This window comes from Pongo pygmaeus, chromosome 13 (genome assembly GCF_028885625.2).
Source record: "Pongo pygmaeus isolate AG05252 chromosome 13, NHGRI_mPonPyg2-v2.0_pri, whole genome shotgun sequence".
Taxonomy (NCBI): domain Eukaryota; kingdom Metazoa; phylum Chordata; class Mammalia; order Primates; family Hominidae; genus Pongo; species Pongo pygmaeus.
In genome coordinates this window covers 30197426-30225342 of record NC_072386.2, presented here as the reverse complement: position 1 = coordinate 30225342, position 27917 = coordinate 30197426, and the positions used below count along the sequence as shown (strand labels likewise).

Here is a 27917-nt window from a genome sequence, read left to right as displayed (position 1 = left end):
GTGCTGATTGGTCCATTTTACAGAGTGCTGATTGGTGCATTTACGATCCTTTAGCTAGACACAGAGCGCTGATTGGTGTGTTTTTACAGAGTGCTGATTGGTGCATTTACAATCCTTTAGCTGGACACAGAGGGCTGATTGATGCATTTTTATAGAGGGCTGATTGGTGCATTTACAATCCTCTAGCTAGACAGAAAAGTTCTCCAAGTCCCCACTCAACCCAGGAAGTCCAGCTGGCTTCACCTCTCACTTTTAAAACTGTTTCTTGAGCAGAGTTCTTGATTTATTTACATGCAGTAATAAGCAAAGTATTTAAAACTACAGCTGACACTTGAATAACACAAGTTTGAGCTTCATGGGCCCACTTACACCCAGCTGTTTTTCAACCACAGATGGAAAATACAGTATTCACAGGATCTGAAACGCATATAAACAGATGGGTCCAACTTTTCGTATATGCGGGTTACTAGAGTGGACTACAGGAATTGAGTATGTGTGAATTTGGTTGTACACAAGTGGTCCTGGAACCAATCCCCTGTGTGTACCAAGGGACAGCTATGTAATGTTTTAGATTCATTGCAGCAGTTTTGAAAGTAGGATTCTTGGACGGGCACGGTGGCTCAAGCCTGTAATCCCAGCACTTTGGGAGGCCAAGGCGGGCAGATCACGAGGTCAGGAGATCAAGACCATCCTGGCTAACCCGGTGAAACCCATGTCTACTAAAAACACAAAAAAATTAGTCGGGCGTGGTGGTGGCAGGCGTCTGTAGTCCCAGCTACTCCGGAGGGAGGCCGAGGCAGGAGAATGGCGTGAACCTGGGAGGCGGAGCTTGCAGTGAGCCGAGATCACACCACTGCACTCCAGCCTGGGCGACAGACCGAGACTCTGTCTAAAAAAAAAAATAAATAAAAGTAGGATTCTTATTTTTTATTGTCTAGAAATCCTGTCTTTTTACTTTTGATTTTTTTCTGAGAATTAATAATTATTTGGAAGACAGCTTTAACAATTTTTTTTTTTTTTTTTTTTTTTGAGACTGAATCTCACTCTGTCGCCCAGGCTGGAGTGCAGTGGTGCAATCTCGGCTCACTGCAACCTCTGCCTCCTGGGTTCAAGTGATCCTGCCTCAGCCTCCCGAGTAGCTAGGATTACAGGCGTGCATCACCATGCCTGGCTAATTTTTGTATTTTTAGTTGAGATGGGGTTTCACCATGTTGGCCAGGCTAGTCTTGAACTCCTGACCTTAGGTGATCCGCCCACCTCGGCCTCCCAAAGTGCTGGGATTACAGGCGTGAGACACCATGCCTGGCTGACAGCTTTATGATTTTTAAGAAGTTGGTTTTCTTTTTTTTTTTTGTTCAACAATATGTTGTTAAACTTGAGTTACTGGGTTGTGGTGTGGGATTGTTTTGTTGTGGTTTGAGAGTATTGTATGGAAAATTTCCTTTGTTGGGCTTCAGTGAGTTGCGAGGGAGAGGGAGAGAGAGTGTGTGTATGTATATAGCACAGCAGGAGTAACAACAGGGTTGATATTCCACTGTTGTGTACTAGTTTGTCTGTATTAGTTGTTAAAACAGTGAAATAATTGTGTATGATATGGTAAATAACTGCTGCTTGGGCCTCCTATGTTCCCCCTGTCCTGCCACCTTGGCTTCCGCAGTCCCCTCTACCTTAGACTCTCTAGACTTCCCAATAATTCAGCAATGAAAGGGTTAATGCTAGCCCCTCAGGGTTTTTCAGCTCCATTTCCTGGTGCTCAGATCAGTGTCCATTTTAATCGGTTGGTCCAGGTTGAATTTCACCTTTGAGCAACACCAAACTTATTTAAGTTAGGCAAATTCAACTATATAATTCTTGATCTAAAACATGTAGAAAATAAATATAATATAAACAATGCAGGTGATTTCACTTGCCTTTTCACTTCATATGCCCCACACTGAGCTTAGTCCCAATTCTTGTGGTCTCTTATACGCTCACCATGTTTGAAGGTATATATACTTTTTATGCTGTCTGGTTCCTGAACACCACTTTATCTGGTTCTCACCCAAAGAAACAGGGATCCGTTTGTGAAACTTATATTAGCAGAAAAGAAAAAAAAAAAAAGAAACATTAATCTCTTCCGATGCTGGAGGAAAACCTAGCTGTTTCATTGGTGGACAAATAATATATGTCCACATTTCCCTTTATGGGTTATTTTAAGGATTGCCAAGAGTCCTTTTGTCTATATACAATTGCACTGATCTTTGCAACCTTGACTCCTATAGAATGTGTTGCTCTACTGGCTATACACGTAATTATAAAGACATATATATCTTATATATGTCTTACATAAAGATATACATGTCTTTATAATTATTTAAATGTTATGTTTGATTTTTAGTCTACTTTATCTGTCAAAATGGGAGTGGTGTGGTGCTATCTGCCAAAACTATTATGCTTTCATTATATTTTTTTGCTTTTAACAGTTTTTCCTTTATATATTTGATCCTATATGATTTGGAGGACAAAGATACATAGCTATTATGCCTCCATTGTGGATTCTACTTTGTAGCAACATAATATGATAGACTATGTTCTACTTTATGCCTTCAATCTTGTGTTCTACCTTGTCTGAAACTAGTATTATTTTTGCTTTCTTTTCTTTCTTCATTCTTTTATTGGTCCTTTTTTCTTTTAATTTATTCGTTAAGTTCTCTGCCTATCTCTGTTTTTAAGATTTTATGATTTTTGTTCTAAGTGAATGTTCCACAAGCATCATCTTGGAAGATTTAATTTTCTTCTGCTGTCTGAAAGTATTTGTCTTTCTATAGGTCACTTAAAACATTTACCTTTAAATCATAAATTATAGTCAATCTTAACTTCTAACATATTGTTTTATAGTTTGATTTTTTTTTACACTTTCCTGTTTTTCCTTTTTGGTTTTTGTTTTCTTTCTTTTGCTTATTTGGCTTATATTTTGTTTACATTTATCTTCCTGGTTATTTTGATGTATACATCCTGTTTTTTATTTTATTAATGGCCACCTTCAAGATTTTCAAAAGTGTTATTTAGCATATACTTCTGTATTTCTAATATTAAATAGTGAAAGTATATTTTGAACACTCATGTGTCAATGAGGAACTCTGCATACTGTAACTTTCTCTCATCCTTCCTTTTCCCTTCCAAGTCTTTGCTAATTTACCATGAAATTTGAGATCTGTGTTACTTTTTGCAGTAGATATTTTCAAGAGGAACTTTGACTTAAAATATACTTTTGTGATGAAAATACATTTTTCAGTCTAATTCTATTGGCCTTTATGGTTACTAGATGTGACAATAAGTCTATTGACTACTTGGTTAGCACTGTAGTTAAAATTTTTAAAAAATATTTTCTTCTCAGTAAACTATCGCAAGAACAAAAAACCAAACACCGCATATTCTCACTCATAGGTGGGAATTGAACAATGAGAACACATGGACACAGGAAGGGGAACATCATACTTCAGGGACTGTTGTGGGGTGGGGGGAGGGGGGAGGGATAGCATTGGGAGATATACCTAATGCTAGATGACGAGTTGGTGGGTGCAGCGCACCAGCATGGCACATGTATACATATGTAACTTACCTGCATGGTGCGCACATGTACCATAGAGCCTAAAGTATAATAATAATAATAATAATAATAATAAAAAGAAAAAAATAAATAAAAAAAATAAAATAAAATAAAATAATAAAAAAAAGAAAAAAAAATATTTTCTCATCTTTAGTGGGAAGTTGGAAGAGACTAACAAGGATGCTAGTCAAATGACATTTTAAATCTGAGGTCCAGACTTCAGAATTAAATGGATATACTTCCATTACATTATGCTGTTAATTAAATGTGACCTAACATTGGTGTGTTTTAAAATCTTTTGTTTTCTTTAGTTAAAAAAGAAACAGGTATAATGGGTTTGGATTTTTAGTTATAACAATCTGCACATTTAAACTTTATTTTTTGAATTGTGCAAAGTAACAGAACATAAATCTCTATTACCATTGAGATTTCAGCTGCATCTTGGAAGAGATTGGACTTCAGCAGAGAAATATATGTAGAGAAGGGCATCCTTGGCAGGAGAAATAATGTCAATGTCCAGGAAAGGAAAGCTTGCAGGGAGTTTGGGGCTAAAAAGACCAAAGGTAAAAATTTGCAGTAGTTTAAGTGAGAGAATGAGGATATGAAAAGGAATGTGAGGGACAATACAGAGCTAGAATGGACAGACAATGGACTGGATATTAGCAGTGAAAGAGTTGTTGACAATAACTTGGAGTTTTTAAGCATCTGTACTTGTGAAGGTGAATCTTTATGATACAATGAGAGAAAGAGTGAAGGTTGAGAGAAGATACTAAGTTCTTACTGGACATGTTGCATTTGAGATACCTATCTAGGTGTCCAGCAGGCACTTTCATAACATGCATTTATTATTGGGAAGACAGAATTAGAGACCTAGATTTGGAACAGGTGCTAAGCAAAGTCCTGAAAGTTGGTGAGATCACTGTGAAAACGGAAATGGGGACTTCCGTAGCACTGGTCAGGCCATAATTTCTGGGCTAAGGCCATAGCCACTTGCTGAGTTTTGGCAAGGTGGTGAATGGGAAATGAGATCCAAGAGAAATCTGCTATTTTAGATTCATAGTCTTACATGTGGTCCAGAGAGTACTCGTGTTTCTACTGGGATGATCAAAGTACTAAGGCAAAGGGGTTCCCAGTCAAACAATGCATATGGAGAAGCTACTGTGCCCGACTTTGTTAGGAAAAAGGAAGAGTTATGAATTCTAACACTGTTCCGGATGTTTTACATTTGAGATCTCCTTTAGTCATCACTGTTGCTTATTTTGTCTAAGCCAGTTTCCTCATCCGTGGTATGGAGGTATAATGTCTAATTAATATGGTGGTTGTGAGAACTCATTAAAAACAATGCACATTAAAGTAACTAGACTGTGGAAGTTACTTAACAAGTTAAAGCTATTATTAATGATTTTTGTAACTATTCATGTGTCATTGAAACACTGCTATTGTAAAACATAACTAGCAAACACTTGATAGTAGTGATTTGCACACTGCTTTTTAAAGAGCCACTCTAGGGAGGTACCCAAAGGGAGTGCTTCAAGATTGAGGGAGCATGTACAAAGCTAGGCTTCTGTTTCTTTATCAACCCACAGGAAGCATGGTGTTATCTGTTTGTGTGTGTTGCTTGAAATGAGCGTAGGTAGACCTAAAAGCACCAGGGTAGGGAGCAGTGATTGAAACTAGAGAGAACATTGGCAAGAGAAGGTTGTCCCTAAGAACTGTGGCTTCTGTAGATGGCTCAACAGAGACGGAGCTGGGAAAATAAATAGCCGACCACACTGTCCTTCCACCCTTGTATGTCCTGCTGGCACTTTCCGTTACCTGAACCCAGTGGGACATAGGTAGCCACCATGGATCTAGGGTTGAGTGGAGAAGGGAGGAGAGCAGCCAGAGAGGGGAGCACACGTTGTCAGAATGAAGAGAAGAACCGAGAAACAGCCTGGTTTTAGCAAGTGAGACTCATACACTGTGATGTTTAAATTTATGTACTAAATGTGACTTAAGAATAGACCCAGCCCATGACCAGAATATCTGATTTGAACATTTAATGAAATTGCCTCTCTGGCTTTCATGTTTTAGACGGCTTTTCCTCAAGTGACTGCAGAGATAGGCTCTGTCTCCTTACTTCCAGAACAACATACATATATATATATATATATGTACACACACACACACACACACACACACACACATTGTCTACATAGGAAGATAAAGGAGGAGTTGTTTTCCTAAGCCATTAGTGTCATGAAATGCATGGCAGCTGCTGTATATAGGATCATGGCCTGTCATACTGCCATACCTACTGGCTACCAAGTTTATAAGGTCAGTAAGACATAACCCCTTCCATGTGGCATCTGGCAGGTTTTCCAGGGTAGAGGAAAGCATGAGCCAAGTCTTGAAGGCTGAGGAGGAGTTAGCCAGTTGAATGTGGAGAGAAGAGAAGTGTTGGAGGAAGGCGATGCAGACAGGGAGTATAGCTCATGAAAAACTGGAAAAGAGGTTGGGCGCGGTGGCTCACGCCTGTAATCCCAGCACTTTGGGAGGCTGAGGTGGGCAGATCACGAGGTCAAGAGATCGAGACCATCCTGGCCAACATGGTGAAACCCTGTCTTTACTAAAAATACAAAAATTAGCTGGGCGTGGTGGTGCATGCCTGTAGTCCCAGCTACTCGGGAGGCTGAGGCATGAGAATCGCTTGAACCCAGGAGGCAGAGCTTGCAGTGAGCTGAGATCACGCCACTGCATTCCAGCCTGGAGACAGAACAAGACTCCATCTCAAAAAAAAAAAAAAAAAAAAAAAAAAGGAAAAGGAGAATATGTAAAGAGCGTAGCTCATGCGAAGATGCTACGGAGGATTCGTAAAGAAGAGCTCCCAATGTGTTTGGAATGATGTTACTGCCATTGGAATGAATATGAGGACTGGTAGGGGCCCATGGGGATTACACTTAATACATTTATACCTGAAGTTTCTCAAGAACTCTCTCTTAACGAATGCACATAGGCCTCTGACTCTTGAGAGATTTAGGCCTGCAGTTTGATAGAGGAAAAACAGACATAAAATCCAGTTGGAATTTCACCTGGCAAATGTATCTGTCATTTGAAAGCACACAGGATTTTTTTTTAATTGAGGCGAGGGAATGTGATCAGACAAGCTACTTCCCAAATAGGTGGCACACAATCACTGAAATAATTCACATATGACCTGGAAGACAATAGATTCCAAAATTGTAGTAAAGCAATTCCTAAACTAAATGGTACAAGGCTGGAGGGCCTCTGAGCCCTCTTCCAGTACTGAGCTAAGAATATGTCCCCTCTAGTGAGCTGGAGAACTATGCTTCAGAACTTAGAGCTCCTGTCCTGTTTAAGAGGGAAGAGAAGCAACATATAGGGAGGGAAAAGAGAATTCTTTGAGCAAAATATTGGGAGAGTATATTTCATTGTCAGGTTGAACAAAGAGAATTCCACAAGACAGTGTTGCCAGGAATAGAATATCGACTGTGCACACACTTCTAAAGATGAAGAAAATGTAAGTGGGGGTTCTTGGGCTTATAGACACATATGTGGGCTCTTTGGGTTAGGTTAGGTGAGTGGTCTCCTTGAGGCTCAGCTGGCAAAGGCCCAAGAAGCAACTTCTTAAGTTCATCTCCAAATAGCCCCCTGATATCCCCAAGGCTGCCACCACACTGCCAGGCTGGTTGTGAAACTGCTTTTCCAAAATCGCTTGCACGTGCAGAGAACTGGTCTCCTGTTAAGGTCAGCCCTGTAAAAAAGGGGGCAAGAATCAAAGGACTCTTGAAGGAAACACAGGAACTCTTCCTTAGCTCTTGATCGGCCTGTTTCCTGCCCATGTGGGTTTGAAGTGTGAGGGAGGGTAAGCACACAGCAGGACACAAAGCCGTGAGCCGTCCTTCCTTCTAAGGGTGTCTTAGCTCCAAGATGACTTTAAAAACAGTCTTCCTCTGGGGCTGACACAGACCATAATTTCACACAGATTTACTTGATCAAACTGGCTTTGTGCCATGATAATACAAATAGTCCTTTACACAGAAATCAATGATTTAGAAGCTATCGCCCTGTTTTACACATGAGGAAACTAAGACAGAACTTCAAGACCAAAGTTCTTAATGACTCCACTGTCCTGTTAATCATGTCAGGCAATTAGTCATTCACAAAATAGTCGCCTGGGTTTAAGATGTATTACTTTCAGTTACTGCTAGAATTGTTCCAGTTCAACTCATACATATTTAAAATGGGTAGTCTGTCAAACACAGTGCTTGGTGCTGGGGCGTTGAAGACAGAAAGCTCATTGTCTAAGGAAGAAGACAGACATGTCAATATTTAATTAGAACAATGTCATTAGATTGATTAGTTTTGTGCCTTCCTATAAATAAAAATCTTTATTTTAAAATTATAGAGGAAATGAAATACAAAACTAAGCATGCAAAGCAATAAGTGAATATCTTCTATGCTGCTGCTTCTCTCAGCCCCCATGTACCTGCCAATTTTATCAGCAACAGGTAACACTGTTATCAGGTTGGTGTATGACTTCTAAGCTTAGATGTCATCATACTGTTCTACATCTTATTTTCTTCGCTTTACATTTCAAGGCTCATGCAAACTTATAATACCCTATTATATGTATGTACCGTTATTTAAATAAATAAATAAGCATCTCTAAATAGAGATGCTTCTGTTGGTGAATTTTATATTGTTTACAATTTGTGGCTATATGCTGCAATGAATATCCTTGCCATATCTTTGTATATTTTTACTGGTAAATATGAAAGATACATTTTTATTATAATTGTTAAAATTAATATACAGTATAATTGGCTTTTGTGTGTATACAACTCTATGAGTTTTAACACATACACTCATGTATCTGCCACTAAGAACAGCGATCAGGATACAGAATAGTACCATCACCCCAAAAATCTTTTTTGTGCTGCCCCTTTGTAGTCAGATTTCTCCCAGCCCTAATCCTTGGCAGCCACTCATCTGGTCTCATCCCTACAGGCCTGCCTTTCTTAGAATGTCATATAAATGCAGTCAGACAGTAGGTACAAGATGATTTTAGCTTCTTCACTCAGCATAATGCCATGTTGTTGCAAGTAGCAATAGCTTTTTTCTTTTCATTGTTGAGTAGCATGGATATACTATAGCTTGTTTATGTATTTATCCACTGAAGGATATTTGGGTGCTTCCAGTTTGGGGTGATTATGAATAAATAGAGCTGCTGTAAACATTCTATTTTTTTTTTTTTGCCGGGGGGGGGACAGAGTCTCACTCTGTCTCCCAGGCTGGAGTGCAGTGGCGTGATCTCGGCTCACTGCAAGCTCCGCCTCCCGGGTTCACGCCATTCTCCTGCCTCAGCCTCTCGAGTAGCTGGGACTACAGGTGCCCGCCACCATGTCCGGCTAATTTTTTGTATTTTTAGTAGAGATGGGGTTTCACCGTGTTAGCCAGGATGGTCTGGATCTCCTGACCTCGTGATCCGCCCGCCTCGGCCTCCCAAAGTGCTGGGATTACAGGCGTGAGACACTGCGCCCTGCCAACATTCTTTGTATGAATATAAATTTTCATTTCTGAAGGGTAAATGCCTACAAGTGGCATTGTTGGGTGATGTGTAAGTGTATGTTTAACTTTATAAGAAATTATTAAACCAATTTCCACAGTGGCTATACCACCCATTTTACATTATTTCCATCAATGGACGAGAATTGCAGTTGCTACACATTCTATTTAGCACTGGGTATTATCAGGTTTTCTTTTTTCTTTCTTCTTTTTGTGTTTTTTGATCTGTTCTAATAGGTTTGTAGCAGTATCTCATTGTGGTTTCACTTAACATTTCCATAATGGTTAATGATATTAAATATCTTGTGTGCTTATTTGCCATCTATACATTTTCTCTGGTGAAGTGTCTCAAATCTTTTGCTCATTTAAAAAAATTGAGTTGTTTTCTTACTGTTGAGTTTTGAGAGCTTTTTATGCATTCTGGATGCAAGTCATTTGCCAGATATGTGATTTGCAAATATTTTCTCCCAGTTTATGGTTTCTCTTTTTATTTTCTTAACAATGTCTTCCATAGACTAAAGTTTTAAATTTTAATAAAATTCAGTGTATCAATTTCTTTTTTATTCATGGTGTCTGTGATAGCTAATTTTTGGTGTCATAGCTAACAATCACTTTCTAACTCCAGTGTCATGAAGATTTTCTTCTATATACCAAAAGTTTTGTATTTTAATGTTTTACACAATCTATTTTTAGTGAATTTTTGTATACATGGGTAGTTTTAGGTTAGGGCTCTTTTTTTTGCATATTGATGTCCAACTGTTCCAATATTATTTGTTGAAAACAACTTCATTGATTTGTTAGACATTTTTGATGTGAGATGGTGTAATATAGTTTAATCGTTGAAAGAATGGAGTGAAACCAGTCCGCCTAAATTTCAATCTCAGCTCTGCTACAAATTAGCTGTGTAACAATCACCAAGTATTTAATCTCTCTTTGTCATAGTCTCCTTTTCTGTTAAATGGAAACAGTCATAGTACCTACTCCCTAGATTGCTATGAGGATTGAGTTATTATGTGTTGACACACTTAGAGTAGTACCTGACATATAATAAGTGATGAATTAGGGTTAGCTTTTATATAACTTTTCAATTATTGTAGATATTGCAAGCACGTCCTGTAAACATGTTATACTAGTTACACTGCCCATCAACAATATAGATGTTTCTATTCAACAGCCAGCACCAGATATTATGACCTTCTCCATTCTTTGACAATTTGATAGGCAAATAATGAGATGTCTTTTTAGTTTGCATTTTGAGATCTGTGGTCAGGTTAAACATCTTTTCAACTTTTCACATGTTGTGAGTATATCAGCTTTTGATGAGTAACAAGGCATCCAAAACATAATGGTAAAACAGCAAACATTTATTATGACTTATGCTTCTGTAGGTCATCTGGGAAACTCTTTGGCTTAAGCTGGATTGGTCTCTCATCCTCTAGCAGGTTAGTCTTGGCATCTCCTCATGATGGCCTCAGGGTTCCATAGAGCAGCAGCAAGAGAGTGCAAGCCCAGTGGGAGAGCCCAGTGGGCAAGCACTTTTCAAGCCTCTGCTTATGCCACATTGGCTAATGCTCCATTGATCAAAAGAAGTTCCATGGCCAAGCTTAGATTCAAGAGATGGAGAAAGAAACTCCGCTTCTTGATGGAATTAAATGCAAAATATTGTGACCACTTTTTCGTGAATCTACTGCGATTGGCTGTTTGTGTTTCCTTCTCTGTGAATTGCTATTGGTTCAATGATTTATGAAATTTCTTTATATGTTATACATATTAATTCCTTAAGTTTTACATGTAACATAAGTTTTACATGTAACAGTATTTTTCTACTTGGTCATTTAACTTCATTTATATAATCTTTTGCTGTGTAGAAGGTTTTGGCTTTTTATGTGATCAAATCTATCAGTGTTTTTTCTTCATGACATTGGATGGCCAGAATGTAAGCTTTTTGAAGGCAGAAACCATATTTTATTTTTTATTATTTTCTTGACCCACAGAAAGCAGCACAGAGCCCAGCCCATAGTAATAAAGTAAAGGATTATTGAATGAATTCATTCACTGAAGGCCAATCTCACTCACTCATTTATTTATTTATTCATTCATCAATGTTTATGGAATACCTATTATAAACCAGGCATTGCACTCATTGTTAGAGATACAGCGATGGGTAAAATTGACTTTTAGATGGTGTTTAGACTAAAGCGTGGTAGGTAGTAATGGAACTTATTATCAGTGAGACATAGGTTCAAATTCTGTCTTTCTACTTATGTGACCTTGGGCATATCCCTAAACATTCCTGAATTTCAGGGTTTTTTAACCTATAAAATTGAGTGTAAATGCTTTCCTTCAATAGTGTGAGAATTCAAGTGGACAATGTTTGTAAAGCACTTAGCATTGTGTTTATTATGTATTATATAATAAAAATTGTCAGTTTCCTTTTCTGCATGGTATAATCTCAGGCCTACTAGGAAGGCTAGGTGACTTCTTTTGTCAATCTCCTCTAAGCAAATATAATCCTGAATTTCTTCCATTATAGACTCATTTCTTTGGTTTGCTTCTCCAATAGTTCTCAGTGAATTGTCACTTTGAGCGATTCTTGCTTATTCTCCTCTTTGTGCAGACAAGTCAGTCAAATTGCCTTTTCTGTTGGGAGCAGAAGAACAGGGCACTGAGGAGACACTGAGTTTTGTTCAGTACTGTCTTGGAAGATAGATATGCTTGGTTGTGGGTGTGGGTATGCACGTCTTTGAGCAGCATAAGGGTAGTTGGGAACTTGGCAGGTAATTGAATCAGGAGAAGAGCCCAGAAAAAGGTGGTCTGTTTCCAAAGATGCATTTTTCCCATACCAGGTATCCTGGTGCTGATAAACACGGTGCATTTAGAGAGCATCCCACTCTTGAGACAAAGTGAATAGGGAAGATTATGAGGCAGCACTGCCAGGCTTAAGGGAATCTGTAAGGTGGCCAAAAATCCTCTCTAGATATTCTCAATTTCTCTGTCCTGTACCCTTTCTAGCTTTTTAGCCACCTCTCCTCAAAATCTTTTTTCTCTTCCCCCAATTTCTACCAAACTCCAGGATTCTCCAGGTGCCCTCCTGCTAGATGTAGATACATTCCATATTCCCTCACCCTAAGGACTTGGCTGTTAACACTGCTACTCTGGGGTGACAGAAAGGGCCCTGGAGAGAAATCAGCACTTGAGGGCTGGCTCTACCACTGCCCTTTGTGCAATTACCAACTGGTCTCTTTTCTATATGCCTCAGATTGCCTGTTATAAAGTGTAAGGCTTGGCCAGGCTTGTTGGCTTATGCCTGTAATCCCAGCATTTTGGGAGGCCAAGGCAGGAGCTTCACTTGAGCCCAGAGGTTCGAGACCAGCCTAGGCAACACAGTGATACCCCATCTCTACAAAAAATTTAAAGATTAGCTGGAGGGAGGGGTGTTGCATGCCTGTAGTTCTGGCTATTCAGGAGGCTGAGGTGGGAGGATAACTTGAGCCCATGAGTTCGAGGCTGCAGTGAGCAGTGACTGCACCACTGCACTGCAGCCTGGGTGACAGAGTGAGACACTGTCTCAAAAAAATAAGGTGTGAGGCTTGCACCAAGCAGTCTGTAAAACCTCTTCCGGTGTAAACAATCCTTGATTTGATGGAACCATGCTTCCTGCACCCCCACTGCCTCACAGAATGGAGTTTGCATATAAATGAATGTTCAGTAAAGTCTCGTTGTGTGGATGCTCTGTCTGTTCCCTGGAAATAAAAAGTTTCCTGCCAGCTGACTGATCCTCATTCTAACTAACACATGTGTTATTTGGCCTAGGTGGAAAATTTCCGGCGTTTGAAGGTGGCGAGAGGATGTCATTCCCTCCAGCAGACAGACAAGGGTCCCATTTGGCTGGAAAGCAGGGATGGGAAACGGGCATGGCCTTTGGGGAAACTGGCTTGGTACAACTCCTGGGTGAGAACAGGAGTTTGTTGTTAGAGAGTCACAGCCCAGTCACATCCAGGATGCCTCTGGATAACTCTGAACTCCCAGCTATACAATAAAAATGTTAGCAACTTCCTTTAGTTATTTCCAGTTTTGTATATTTTGGTATCTTCTTGTTAGCTGCCCAATATCTTCTTGGAAGGAATCTTGAGGAAGAAGTTATTGCTCAGAGACTTACTACAAACACAAAAGGAAGACAGAGAATAAAAAAGGATTAAAGTGTTGGAAACATGCCTGGGAACTGGATTTCTTCAGGGGAGACAAGAAGGCAGAAAATATACTGAAAATACTTTAACATAGGGTTGACACGGGAATAGTGCTGGTAGTTCTTAGGGCCCAACAGAAGGAAATTAATAGCAACTTTAAGATAGAGAAAGAATATTTCAGAAGTGAGTCCTACTAAAAACTCATTTTTGAGAAATGAGTAACTACTGCTCAGTAGTTACCATTTTGGGGAAGATTTTTCTGATTATCTTCTCATCTCTCTCTTGCTTTGCCTGGCTAACCCCAATTTTCCTTTAGGCTAAAAGTCCCCAAACCCTCCTCCAAAACAGTCAAGTCTGATAAAGTTTACCATTATGGTGTCTCATAAGCATCTTGTAATTCTCTCTCTTAGTACCTATCTGTATTTATGTTTATGTCATTAGTTTTCCATGTCTGTCGGCTACATTTGCCTATAAGCTATGAGATGGTTGTATATTCACTGCTGTGTCTCCAGGGCCAAGTGCAGTACTTGGCACAGGGTAAGCATGCAATAAGTCTGCTTGGTAAGTGAATGAATGGACATATAAACAATTTAATGAGTGCTTTTTGAACTGAAGATAATTTTTCTTTTTCAGGACAGCAAAAACAAAAAACCTAAACTAAAATCCAAACAATTTTCGCAAAATATCCTGGATAGTTTGGGCGTTGTCTTTGCTTCTTCGGCTCATTGCCACGGCCTTAATTCCAGAAAGGCTTTTGACTCAGACCTTTTCAGTTCATTGCCAATTCCCTGATTTCTGAAATGCCTTTGGCCAAGGAAGTGCTAATTGGTATTTCAAATATTTAGAACTTTAAGATATCTACTTCTGTTACAAAGATGAAATTACCATGAACACCTTTTGAAAAATTTAACCATAGCTAATACCAAATTTCCAAAAAACCATACAGTGACCATACAGTTAGTTGTTCTGAAGACATGATGCATTATTCCAAACACACATTAGCAGAATTCCACCCAATACTACAATTCTGAGGTAGTAAGAAGCACAAGGGAATAAGCCTGCGATGCAATAATTTAACCTGCCTAAAATTTTCTCCTAGCTTGCCAACACTTCGAAGATCAGGGAACTGGGTAAATCAGAACTTGATTTCATCTGTAGCTGTATCTGAATTGCAATGTGGAAAAAAAACTAATTGGAGCAAGCATGTTGTGCTGCAGTGGAGTATATTTTCATTGATATGTTTAACCTTTCATCCCCTTCATCTGTGAAAAAAGGAAAATTGCTGACCTTTGAGGTTTTATGTTTTTAATTAAGCAAAATTTTTTTCTTTCAAATAAAATCTTATATGAAGCCCCCCCCTCAAAAAAATAAAATAAAGTTGAGCAGCTCATTGGGAGTGGGTGAGGGTGTGGGTCTAGAGTCCATTCTCTTGATTTCACCTCTTCCACTTTCAGAAACTTCTGGAGCACCTTTTTAGAAAATGAGAAATTACAATTTCTTTAAACACAGTTTAACATGGCTCTGTCTCTAATTTCTAATGTAATTAAATTCTATAATATGGGTGTTGATTCAGGCCCACAATAATTTCCATAAATATTTTTAAATAAAAATATTCCCATGTCTTAGTTAATGGCTCATTATTCATAGCAATATTGAATACAAGAAAATGTAAATATAAAAACTAGAGTTAAACAACATTTTGAATTCACCATAATAAGATTTAGTGAGAAGATGCTACTAAGAAAGATTAGATACTGTTCAATATAGAACACAGAAAATACAGTGAGCAAAACATTTTAGAGCATTGTTATGCTTCAATTGTGATGCTTGGTTATTAACTTGGTAGATGTCATGCCACAATGCCAAGTATTTCCTTATAAACAAGGACACACTTTTATGCAAACATTGAAAAAGTGTTTGAGGCTGGGCGCATGGCTCACACCTGTAATCCTAGCACTTTGGGAGGCTGAGGCGGGCGGATCACAAGGTCAGGAGTTCGAGACCAGCCTGGCCAACATGGTGAAACCCCGCCTCTACTAAAAATACAAAAAAAATTAGCTGGGCCTGGTGGCGGGCACTTGTAATCCCAGCTACTCGAGAGGCTGAGGCAGGAGATTCGTTGAACCCAGGAGGCGGAAGTTGCAGTGAGCCGAGATCGCACCATTGTACTCCAGCCTGGGCAATAGGGCGAGACTCCATCTCAAAAAAAGAAAAAGTGTTTGGGAAATCTTTGTTAAAGAAAAATAGCATTAATCTCTAAAACTTATAAGATGTATGATATTAAATATGCATCTTGTTTTAGCAAATTATTAGCCTTCATGATAGAAGTATGAATTAAACTATTAATGAATTTGATCAGAGCCCTTTAGATATGGTTGTGATGAAACAACTCACTATCCGTCCCCAACATGATTTGGAGAGGATAGTGCTATAACATAAGAAAGGGTATTAAGCAGAGAGACTGATATTGGTATGAGCCCAGATAGGATCTGTCTTCTGGCAATGATTCTCAGGAAATGTCTCTAATAGAATATTTCTTGAGTGGCACCAGATATGCAGTTGCAGCCATGCCCTTCATGGTGTCAGCAGCAGAACTCTTTCAAGACGCCATGGACCACAGTTGTACTCATTGTCGTGGAGCCTCTGCTCTATTCTTTCTGAAAGGCTAAGTTTGGCTACTTTTTTTTTCAGCATTAAGTTTTAACTCCTTTATTTTTCAGCATTGTGAGATAACATCACATTTCCTATTATTAGTCCAAAGAAGAGAGAAAGAGAGAAAGAGAAAAATGCATTATTTGGATGTAATTTGAGATTTGGAGTGGATATAGGGATGAAGGATGAGACATAAAGGGACATATATGTCCATGGCTCTTGATTCTTTTCCAGCTGCCATTTTCTCTCTCTCTCTCTTTTATTTATTTATTTATTTATTTATTTTTATTACACTTTAAGTTCTTGGATACATGTGTAGAACGTGCAGGTTTGTTACACAGGTATATACATGCCATGGTGGCTTGCTGCACCCATCAACCTGTCATCTACATTAGGTATTTCTCCTAAGGCTATCCCTCCCTGACCTCAGGTGATCCGCCTGCCTCAACCTCCCAAAGTGCTGGGATTACAGGCATGAGCCACCGCGCCCAGCCTCCAGCTGCCCCTTTTTAAGGAATGGGACATAACATTTTTTTTTACATTTAATTTTTATGTGTGAATAATAGTCAAATTATTCAAAAGCCAGTACACACAAGTGTATAGTGAAAAGTCTTCCTTTTACCATTGTGCCCCAACTACCCAGTTCCCCCAAATAGGTCATCGTTCTTCTTTTTATGTGTCGCCTTCTAGAAATTCTTTAGGCAGATACTAGCAAATACAACTATAGATTCTCATTTTAAGAAAACTAAGCAGGTGATTTTCAAGACCCATCCTAGGAAGCTGGTAGGTATGTCTTCTTATACCCAAAGCTCACATAGAAGATCCTTCTGGTACTGTAAATGGGGTTAGAAAGGACAGAGCGCTGGCTGGTGGAAGAGGGCTTCCTTAACCGGCATGCTGAACAAGGGTAGCGAAGTATAGTCAAGTCCAGACTCCCAGAGGCCACAATTTCCTTTTCCATCACTGAAAGTAAAGGGAGATCTCTGAAAGGAGCAAGAGGAAAAAGAAACTAGATCCATACCTAGAAATAATTTATACATAGCGTGGTTGTCTTTTCAAATCAACTGCATTTTGTATTATTTCCTAAAGCTATTAAATAAACCACGGCCACTGCCACTGCTGTGAGTTCAGAGCAGATCCTATGGTTTTGGCAAGACTCTCGACTGGCCCTAGAAATGGGGCTGGATTGAACTGGAGTTGAAAGAATTACAGTGTTTCCTTCCTCTTGATGACTCTTTCTGGAACATGCCTGGAATGTGTGAGTGTAAGAGATGAAGTGGTGTTCACTCAGAGTCAGGCCTGGGTATGTACGTGGAAGGGGAGGTGTGTGCTGGTGTTATTTTTGGAGGCTGTAATTCCACTGCTAGGCTTTGTAGCTTGTCGTCTCTTTCAATGTTTTTACTATCCTAATTTGTATTCTCTGTCCTGAGATCTTAAAAGTTACCAGTGAGGCTAGAAGTAAAATGGATGCTTCAAGGCCAGGCTTGGGAACTCATTCTAGTGGAGATTTTCTCCCTCAATCTCATGTAATGAGTTAATATTACAATAAAATGCAGCTGTAACTCCTGCTTACATGAAGACTTGACTTTGAAATTTTTCTTCCTAATCATTCAGATAAAGGTTTAATTTGTACCAAGATTATCCTCAAAACATCACTGAATACAGTAAGCACTGGCAATTGCCATTAAAAACAAATTGTTTGAGGACTTTATATCAGGTACAGTGCTTGACATAAGTAGGTGCTCAAAAATTCTGGTAAATGAATATTAGCCTTAAACGCTCAGCAGTCATTGGTCACTTTTCTTTGGCATTTTGTAAAAATTGTAATTTTTTTTCCCCAAAACCTTGGGAATAATGCTTTTTTCCCCCCAAAACAGTTAAATATGGGCAAGGAGGTCAGTTCAGACTCGAGGGAGTACTTTTGGTTTTTTTTTTTGAGACAGAATTTTGCTCTTTGTTGCCCAGGCTGGAGCGCAGCACTGGAACCTCTGCCTCCCAGGCTCAAGCGATTCTCCTGTGTCAGCCTCCCGAGTAGCTGGGATTACAGGCACCCACCACCACACCTGGCTAATTTTTGTATTTTTAATAGAGACAAGGTTTCACCATGTTGACCAGGCTGGTCTCAAACTCCTGACCTCAGGTGATCCCCCTGCCTCGGCCTCCCAAAGTGCTGGGATTGCAGGCATGAGCCACTGTGCCTGGCCCGCACTTTCATTTTTAACCTTATTATTCTAGAATTGGAAGCCAAGCAAATGGATGGACTTCAATCAGGCAGATCTGAAATAAAATTTGCCCATCCATCCATCCATCCATCCATCCACCCAGTCATCCAACAAATACTTAAGTCCTCTATATGTTGAGATTAGGGAGAATATTCCATTGTAAACCAATTCCTAAATTCCTGTTCCTATACAGAACATTTGGAGTTTACCATTTAGAGAGACAGTAAATAAAATAATCACAAATTATGGTAATCTTTATGAATAAAACAGGAGGCCAAATTAGAGGTCAATGGGATGAGAGTGTATAGGTATTATAGATAAGGCAGGTAGAGAAGCCTTCTATTAGAAAGTGGCACTTAAGCTGAGACCCAAAGGACAAGCAGAAGGTGGCCATGCCAAGAGTGGAGAAAAGCATTCCAGGCAGAAGGAACAGCAAAGGCTTTGAGGTAGGAAAGAGCATCTTGTATCCAAGGAATGAAAGAAAAGTGAGCATTTGAATCCCAGCTCTGCCTTCAATAGCTGTGGAAAATGAAACTAGCTGCTCAATCTTTTGAGCCTTCATTTCTTCATATTTAAAATTGAGATAATGGTGCATACCTCACAGAGTTGCTGAATTTAATGGGTATTCAATAAGATAACATGTAGCTTATTTGAATCACTTCTACACAAAGGTCTCTGAGACTCTAGTTGGGCCCTCATCACTCAATTGATCTTTCTAGTCTCCTGATTGTTTTATGCAGATTTGAGAGCCAACCATCACTGGAGCTAGAGAACATTTTCCATCCCTGATATTTCCACATTTAAAGAGGAGAGAATAGGCACAGACTCTATCTGCTTATGTTAGAACCTTTAGAAATCAAAAAAGGGAGGGGTGGGGAGGGGAGAGAGAGAAAGAAAAAGAAATAGTGAGAAAATAACGTGAGAGGATTTTCTTTTTAAAAGGGTACTTCCTCATTTACAAAACAAATTCATAAAATAAAATTTAAAGTTTGGGTAAGGTTTTGTTTTTACATTTGGGGAGAGGGTAAGGTTTGGGGCTAAGTGTTCAGGAAACAGAATAAAGAGAAATGAAATAATAATCACTGAGTATGCAATATATAACAGACAGAGTGGTTGGTAAGTTATGTATTTTATCTTATTTAATCTTTACAAGAATCCTGATGGAGTAAATGAGGCCCTGAGGGAAATGAAGACTTCACTTAGTCATTGTCTGTCACTTATCTTGGGGTATTTAATGTGGAATTGTGCAATTCTTTAAAAATGAGAATCTATAAGGCATAAGTTTATGTAGTTGATATATTTCTTTAGAATACTGTATTATTGTGACAGTATCACATTAGCATCAATTGATAACTAATAATCAAATATAATGAATAATGATTATAATGTCATTATTATTAACTCATCTTAATACAACATACATTTCCTGAATACCCAGCTATGTCTAGTGCATGGCTTGTTGGGGGAATAATGGGTAGTCCATTGCAACTAGGGTATGCAGTGGGGCAGGAGAGGTTAGCAGGGTCTAGCTGATGAAGGGTCTTGATGTTGTGGTAAAGAGTTTTGGATTTTGTCCAGTGGAAGATAGGCACATGGTCAGAATAGCGTTTTAGAAAGAATCCTCACACAACTTTAAGACAAGGCTTTGTGAGCACCAGTTTACCCAATGGGGCCATGTTAATAACCTTAGTCATACATCATTCTCTCTCTTTCCTTTTAGGAACTGTGGAAGGTGCCATGGACTTGATCTTGATCAATTCCCTACCTCTTGTGTCTGATGCTGAAACATCTCTCACCTGCATTGCCTCTGGGTGGCGCCCCCATGAGCCCATCACCATAGGAAGGGACTTTGAAGCCTTAATGAACCAGCACCAGGATCCGCTGGAAGTTACTCAAGATGTGACCAGAGAATGGGCTAAAAAAGTTGTTTGGAAGAGAGAAAAGGCCAGTAAGATCAATGGTGCTTATTTCTGTGAAGGGCGAGTTCGAGGAGAGGCAATCAGGATACGAACCATGAAGATGCGTCAACAAGGTAACATGCCCCTAAGTTTTGGGCAGGTGAGGCCCACTGAGGAACACACACACCTTTTGTCTTGGCAGCTGCTCCCTCAGGGGCAGGGCATGCACTACCTGAGTGTAGAGCTTGATGATCTTGTCTGTCTCTTTCCATGCATCACCATGTCTGGTACATGGAATGTTAGAGATAAAGGAGTCTACCCAGTCCAACCCCTTAACTAGATACTGTGCCTACTTTGTGAGATGAAATGAAATATTTCATATGTTCTAAGGGCATCATGGTACTTATGGATAGATGACTGTTATGTGTATGTAATATGAAAATCATAGCAATGAAAACAAGTGTTCATTGCCAAACTATTGACTATTTTGAGCTTTCTTATTTGATTTTTCATGTGATACATTGCTTTGCTTGTCCCTAAATACCCTTAATGGAAGTTAATATTTTCAGGAGAAAATTAAATATAAATAAGAATTTTAGAAGGGGAATATCCATCAGTAACTTAATTTAATTGGTTATTTGGTATATCAATTTTCTTTCTTTTTTTTTTTTGAGATGGAGTCTCACTCTGTCACCAGGCTAGAGTGCGGTGGCATGATTTTGGCTCACTGCAACCTCTGCCTCCCTTTTGGCTCACTGCAACCTCTGCCTCTCAGGTTCAAGTGATTTTTCTGCCTCAGCCTCCCAAGTAGCTGGGATTACAGGCAAGCACCACGACACCCAGCTAATTTTTTGTATTTTTAGTAGAGACAGGGTGTCACCATATTAGCCAGGATGATCTCGATCTGTTGACCTCGTGATCTGCCCGCCATGGCCTCCCAAAGTGTTGAGATTACAGGCGTAAGCCACCATGCTCGGCCAGTGTATCAATTTTCTATTGCCACAATAATGCTGTGTAACATAACCACAAACCACAGTGGCATAAAATAATGAGCATTTATAGCTTGTGAGTCTAAGTCAGCTGTGTTAATTAGATGGATATATTGACCTTGGCTGGGATTCCTTACATATATAGTGTTGCCTGGCTATAGGCTTAGTAGGCTGGCCTTGGCTGGGGCAACTTTGCTCAGTTCCTTATACTATAGCAGGCTAAGGTAGTATAAGGTCATAGTGTACAGTTCTCAGCTTAGGTTGCCAGGAGCCTCATGTGTTTCTATTTTTTTTGTACCACTACCATCTACATCTCATATACATGAGATGTAGACATGAGGCTCTTTGCAACCTAGGCTCAGAATTGTACACTATCACTTCTGCTTCATTTTATCAACCTAAGCCAGTTAAGTAGCTGAGCCTAGTGTCAGAGTGAGAGGGCACTACAAACTGAAATGACAAAGAGTCAGGGATACAGGGAGGGATGAAGAATTAGGGCCCTCTTTGCAGGCTACCATTCTTGGAAAAGGACCATGATTTACTTTTAGCAGTCGAGTACCCCGGTCCAGCTCAGAAAACACCAGAATTTTGCAGGAGGATTTTGAAAGCCTCCTCTAAGGGAGGATTATTAAGACTTGCTACCACCCCACAAGGCGATGATGTGATGAAGTCTTTCTCTCAAAATAAAAGTGGGCCTTAAGCTAAATCTTTAGACCAGTCCACTTATGTGATGGCAGTTGAAGAAGATGGTGTTGCAAATATTATTTAATAATTGTATTCTAAGGTTCCAGGCCTGGACAGGCAGGCAGACTTCTGGTGCTCTTGATGCTGACTGCTGGGAGGAAGGTACAGAATTCCAGCTAAGGTGACCTCTCTTTGTTCTGCCTGGAATGATCTGGCCTCTCCCCTATCAGCCACTTTGTCTGGGCTGCTGATGCCTAAAATGAAGGAGTCTTTTTGAAATTAATATCATCACAACCACAGGAGCTGTGGACTGAGGACTTGTCATTACATAAAATAATGACATTGTCAGCTGTTTAGGGGTTTGATTTTTTTTTTTTTTTTTTTTTTAAAGACAAGGGTCTTGCTGTTGCCCAGGCTGGAGTGCAGTGGCACAATCATAGTTCACTGCAGCCTTGACCTCCTGGGCTCGTGCTATCCTCCCACCTCAGCCTCCCAAGTAGCTGGGACTACAGGCATGCACCACCATGCCTGGCTAATTAAAAAAAATTTTCACAGATATGGGGTCCTGCTTTGCTGCCCAGGCTGGTCTTGAACTACTAGCTTCAAGCCATCCTCCCACTTTGGTCTCTCAAAGTGCTGGGATTACAGGCGTGAGCCCACCAGGCCTTTTAGAAAGCTGATCCAGTTAATTAACACACCTCTGCACATTGCTGATTGCCTGTTTCTTTTATAATCTAACCATCTGTAGTCTGCATTTTTTTTAGATCAGTGCTTTTTAAAGTTGAACATGCTTACAGATCACCTGTAGATCTTGTAAACATGTAGACTCTGATTTAATAGGTTGTTTGAGACAGTCCTGGGATTCTGCAGTTCTACCCGGGTCCCAGGTGATGAGAATCTGCTCGACCATGGACCATGCTTTGAGTAGCAGGAGTTTAGAGTTAGCCTCTAACTGGGGTCCACCTAAAAATATTTCTTTGAATTTACTAATGGTAGTAATGAAAAGATTTGAAGGCAGCAAATTCATTTTAAGGTCAAAAGTAATAAAATTGCTATTGATTACAAATGAAAGGGTTTTCTTAGCAAAACTAGAATGTTCACCTTTAAATGACAGCAGGGCAAGTGGGAAAAGCACACAACAGAAATTCACAGGAATGCAGCTCTCCGTTGAGGGAAGAGAGGTTGAACAAAGGGATGTGAGGTGTGCCAAAGCTATCATGGCTGAAAGTCAGCTCTATTATTTTTCACATGTGTCATTTTGGATTTGACTTGTATAAAGACTAATATTCTTCTGCTGATGTTTCCACATTCTAAAGGAAGATGATCTGAGATTATGCCCCAGTCATTTCGTGGGAACAAAATGTGAAGTGCCACTGTGTCCTTGCTGCACTGTCCTGAGGTCATCCTTCACAATGTATAAATAAGAACATGTAAAGCAAACTGGACCAGAACGTTGGCAGTTAAAAACCCACTGTAATGATCCCCCCAAACTGAGAGGCTAGGTGACCACAGGTAAAGGGTGGCTTAACTTCAGTTAAAAGAGGCAAAGGCAGACTTGGATAGTGAGAAACAGTAATGAGAAGATGACTTTTAGAGTTATACTCACCTGAGTTTTAATTCTTTCTCCATCACTCACCAGCTGTGTGGCCTTTGGCACGTTATTTAACTTCTGTTGGTCTCATTTTTTGTCATCTGTGAAGGGGGTGTAATAATATCTACAAAATTGTTTTGTTTTAAATAAGTTGGTATATATAAGAAGCATTGATTTACACAGTGAATGTGTCCCTAAAAGCTTAGGTAAAGCAATATATTGCAGAATAAGGTACATAGTAATAAGAATAATAGCAGCTTGTAAATGGTGGGAATGGCATTTGATGCCAAGTGATCTGACTTCAGAGCCAGTATTTATTACCACTACACTACCGTTTGGATGTCATTCTCACTTAATGTTAACAACTCTCCCTGATTCTGAGCTCTTGTTTTATAAAGTACAACGATCCTACCTGAAGTCCTAAAAAGCAACCCAGGGCACAGAGTAGAGGTATGAGAGTGGAAGTCAGACAGATATGGGTTCAAGTCTACCTCTGCAACTGAGTGGTGTGGCTCAGGACAAGTTACTTAATTGAAGTCATATTTTTTCCTCATGTGAAAAAAAAAAGGATAGAGATTTTATCACACATATTTGGAAATTAAATGAGGCACTTAACTATTACCAATTACATTATCTGCTTCACAGTAAATGTTTAACAACTGATTATTGTAATTTCTTTGAGTAATAAATTGGTGAGATAATTTTCCTACTCAATTGTAGAAATTTTTACTATGCATTCACATATTATGGAGTTTTACACAAAATGGAAAAATAGGTATGTTCTCTCCTGTATTTTAACAATAACAGCATCTCAGGCTGATGAACAGGTTCTGTTTTTCTTGCTGACCATCCAGTGGGGGAAATCTGGTTTGAGGGAAGTGAAATCCTTTAGGGTGAATCAGGGAAAACCTCCAAAACTATGTTTTCATGTCACTATTAATTCGTTATTAAAACATCATGGAAACTCAGAAATGCCTGCCTAGGGACACAGCAAGATAAAATAAACATCAATATATTCCTGCTTGCTGCTGACTCGTACATCTGTGGAGGAAGTGGAAAATCCATTTGAGATGTGCCAAAACACAGCTTAAATTGGCTCACACACCCCAAACAGCCAAACTGGATTTTATCAATGGCATCATCCAAAATAGTCAACAGCAGTTTGACTCATACCTCATTGGTGATTTCATTTGGGGGTAGGAAATTATATATAAAGTTTGAAACATTTTCAGATCCAAAGACCTGTTTCAAACTGATCCATTAGAAGAAACAGAGGGTTATTTTATTCCTACTTTCATTGAGAAATAGCTTTATATTAAGAATATCAAACTTCCCAAATATAATTTACGAAGTTGATAGAGAAGAGCCATTTGCACCTAAATAACACAAAGGAATATGTTAAAAGCATCAAGAAAATGGGAAAATCTGAAACAGTTTAGTTCATTTATACTTTCATTCCACAATTTTTCTTTTTCTTTTTTTTAGACGGAGTCTTGCTCTGTCACCCAGGCTGGAGTGCAGTGGCATGATCTCGGCTCACTGCAACCTCTGCCCCCTGGGTTCAAGTAATTCTCCTGCCTCAGCCTCCCGAGTAGCTGGGACTACAGGTGCGCACCACCATGCCCAGCTTATTTTCATATTTTTAGTAGAGACGCGGTTTTACCATGTTGGCCAGGGTGGTCTCCATCTCCTGACCTTGTGATCCACCCGCCTCGGCCTCCTAAAGTGCTGGGATTACAGGCGTGAGCCAGCGCGCCCAGCCACCACAATTATTCTTGAGCCTCTATTTGTGCCACACGTTTTCCTGAATACTTGTATGCCTGACATTCCCCTAGCAACTTTATATGTATTACTAACTTAGTCTTTATCAAATATATATCAGATGAGGACTTTTAAGACCCCACTAATAGATGAGGCTTAGCTATTGTAACTTACATGCATTTACTAGCTAGTGAGTGTTGGATCTGGGAAGGTGAAGTCAGGCCTGATTCTAGAAGCCTGGCTCTAACCATCACCCTGTGCTACCTTTCAAAACAGATGTGATCTTGCCCTCCTGGAACACCCAATCTAGTAGGGGATATATACCATGAATGGGGCTATAATGAAAAAATGCAGGGTATTTAGGGAGTAGCTATGAGGGCGTCTAACCTGTGTTCCAGGTGTTGTGTGAGGTCTCTGGAGATACCTAAATGGAAACTGATGAATGAGCAGGAGCTGGTGAGGCTTAGGAGAAAAGGAGGAGAAAAGAAGAAAGAAAATTCATGACTTGGACATGAGTGATGAGATCCGGCTGAGGAACTGAATACAGTTCAAAGTGGCTGGAATTGAGAGCTAAGGATGTGGACCTGGAGAATGATAAGTCTGGAGAACTAGGGGTGGAGGTCTTGAGTTTGTGTCTCAACTTCCACGTTTATTCACTGTTGATAGGCCTTGGGTAAGGGACTTAGTCTTCCTTAACTCCATCTCCCATATGGATAAACTGTAGCTATACTGTCTTCACAGGACTGTGGTGAAATTGCACAAAATAATCACAGATATAAAACTACATTTTTCCTGTAGTACTTACACAACAATTAAATTGAAAGGAGATGACTGAAATTGAGCTCACTTGTTTTTCATCTGTGTTTTCACTTGTGTATAACTTTTACTACCACCTACTTTCTTCTCCAGCCCTTATGGAATAAGGAATTATATTTTTAGTTAAGTTCTGCCGATGAATTAGCCCATCCAAATGATCTTAAGCAAGTTATCTTCCAACCTAGGCCTCAGCAATATCAAATTTAAAATGAGGTGGTTGGACCTTAAAGCCTTTTGAGTGCTAACCTTACATAATCTATGAAAGCATCCAGAGCGAGATTCCTTGGTTCAAATCCTGGCTCTCCCATGTATATGCTATGTGATCTTGGACAGGTTACCTAGCTTCTCTGTACCTTAATTTCCTTATCTGTAAAATTAGGATAATTGTAGTACCTATCTCATAGGGATATTATGAAAAGTAATTTTTATTTAGTTGGAGTCTTGCTCTGTTGCCCAGGCTGGTGTGCAGTATCTCATTACAGTCTTGATTTCTTTTTGTTTTTTGAGATGGAGTCTCACTCTGTCACCGAGGCTGGAGTGCAGTGCCGCAATCTCAGCTCACTGCAAGCTCCGCCTCCTGGGTTCACGACATTCTCCTGCCTAAGCCTCCTGAGTAGCTGGGACTACCGGCACCCACCACCACGCCCGGCTAATTTTTTATATTTTTAGTAGAGATGGGGTTTCACCGTGTTAGCCAGGATGGTCTCGATCTCCTGACCTCATGATCTGCCCACCTCGGCCTCACAAAGTGCTGGGATTATAGATATGAGCAACCACGCCTGACCTACAGTTTTGATTTCTTAAGCTCAAGTGATCCTCCTGAACAGCTGGGACTACAGGCATGTGCTACCATACCTGGCTAATTTTTAATTTTTTTTTGTAGGGAGGGGGGTCTCACTGTGTTGCCTAGGCTGTTCTCAAACTCCTGGCCTTAAGAGATCCTCCCACCTTGGCCTCCCAAAGTTTGGGATTAGAAGCGTGAACCACCGCCCCCAGGTTGACAATTAAATTTGTGTAAAGTGCTTATAACAGCACTTGGTCCATAGTAGGCGCTATTAAAAGGTATTTATTGTTTTTAATGGTCTAGTCAAGTCACATGACATCAATATATGTGTACTGAATACAAGCCAGGCTCCTGTGTCATCAGAAAGCCCAAAGTAGAACACGAATGTTGGATTTCCTTCGTTAGTACTCAGCAGAGAACAATCAGCCTAGAGACATTCATGCAGAGGTAAACTCTGGACAGCAGTGAAACTCTGGCGTGATAATGCCCCTAAGAAAACAGGAGCTTAAAAAGCACAGTCCTAAATAATAAAGAGCCACAGAGTCGTGGAGGGAAAGCTACTTGGAGTTGAGCCTACTGGGGAACCTTGGTTCCTTTCAGAACACAATACTGAGTGAGAAGTCCCACGGTCAGCTAAACAATTCTCACACAAAGGAGCAGAAAATATAAACAAACCATATAGACAGGAACAACAGCATGAAATGGTCAGAAAAAATTCTCATAGGAGTCCAGGAGCATGCCACAGAGAGCAAGAGCTGCATGCATTTGGAGGGCTAAATGAAGCACTTGGCAACGTGAGCAGAAGCCCCACAAAGACAGCCCCCCTCACCATCCAGTCCCCTGTCTGCTCCTCCTTTATGACTGGCTCATTTTAGTGGTCTGGAGAAAAGTGTCCCTCATGTTCATATCACAGATGTCAGCACAGCAGTGTTGCTGTTTATATTAGAAGGATACTGACCTCTTCTAAGCACCTCAGGGCTTAGCCTACATCACTTAATATTACTAACAACCTTTGAAGGTAGGTATTATTACTTTCCAATTACACATGAGAAAACTGAGATTTGCAGAGGTGAAGCAGCTTTCAAAAAGGGTGGCAGAGGGTGGATCCAAGCCCAGGAATGTGTCTGATTCCAGCACTCACACTGCTGGAATGATCTACCCCGTGCTGTCTCTGGG

The 27917-nt window shown here is 39.9% G+C and overlaps 1 protein-coding gene across 2 annotated transcripts in view; it reads left to right on the top strand.

Moving 5' to 3' along the window:
* Positions 1-27917, top strand: part of TEK (TEK receptor tyrosine kinase) — a 122296-nt gene that overhangs the window by 30522 nt on the left and 63857 nt on the right. For both annotated transcript variants that reach the window (XM_054502247.2, XM_054502246.2), the window contains exon 2: positions 19939-20250. In XM_054502247.2, the coding sequence (XP_054358222.1) occupies positions 19939-20250 (312 nt within the window). The remainder of the gene's footprint in view (positions 1-19938; positions 20251-27917) is intronic.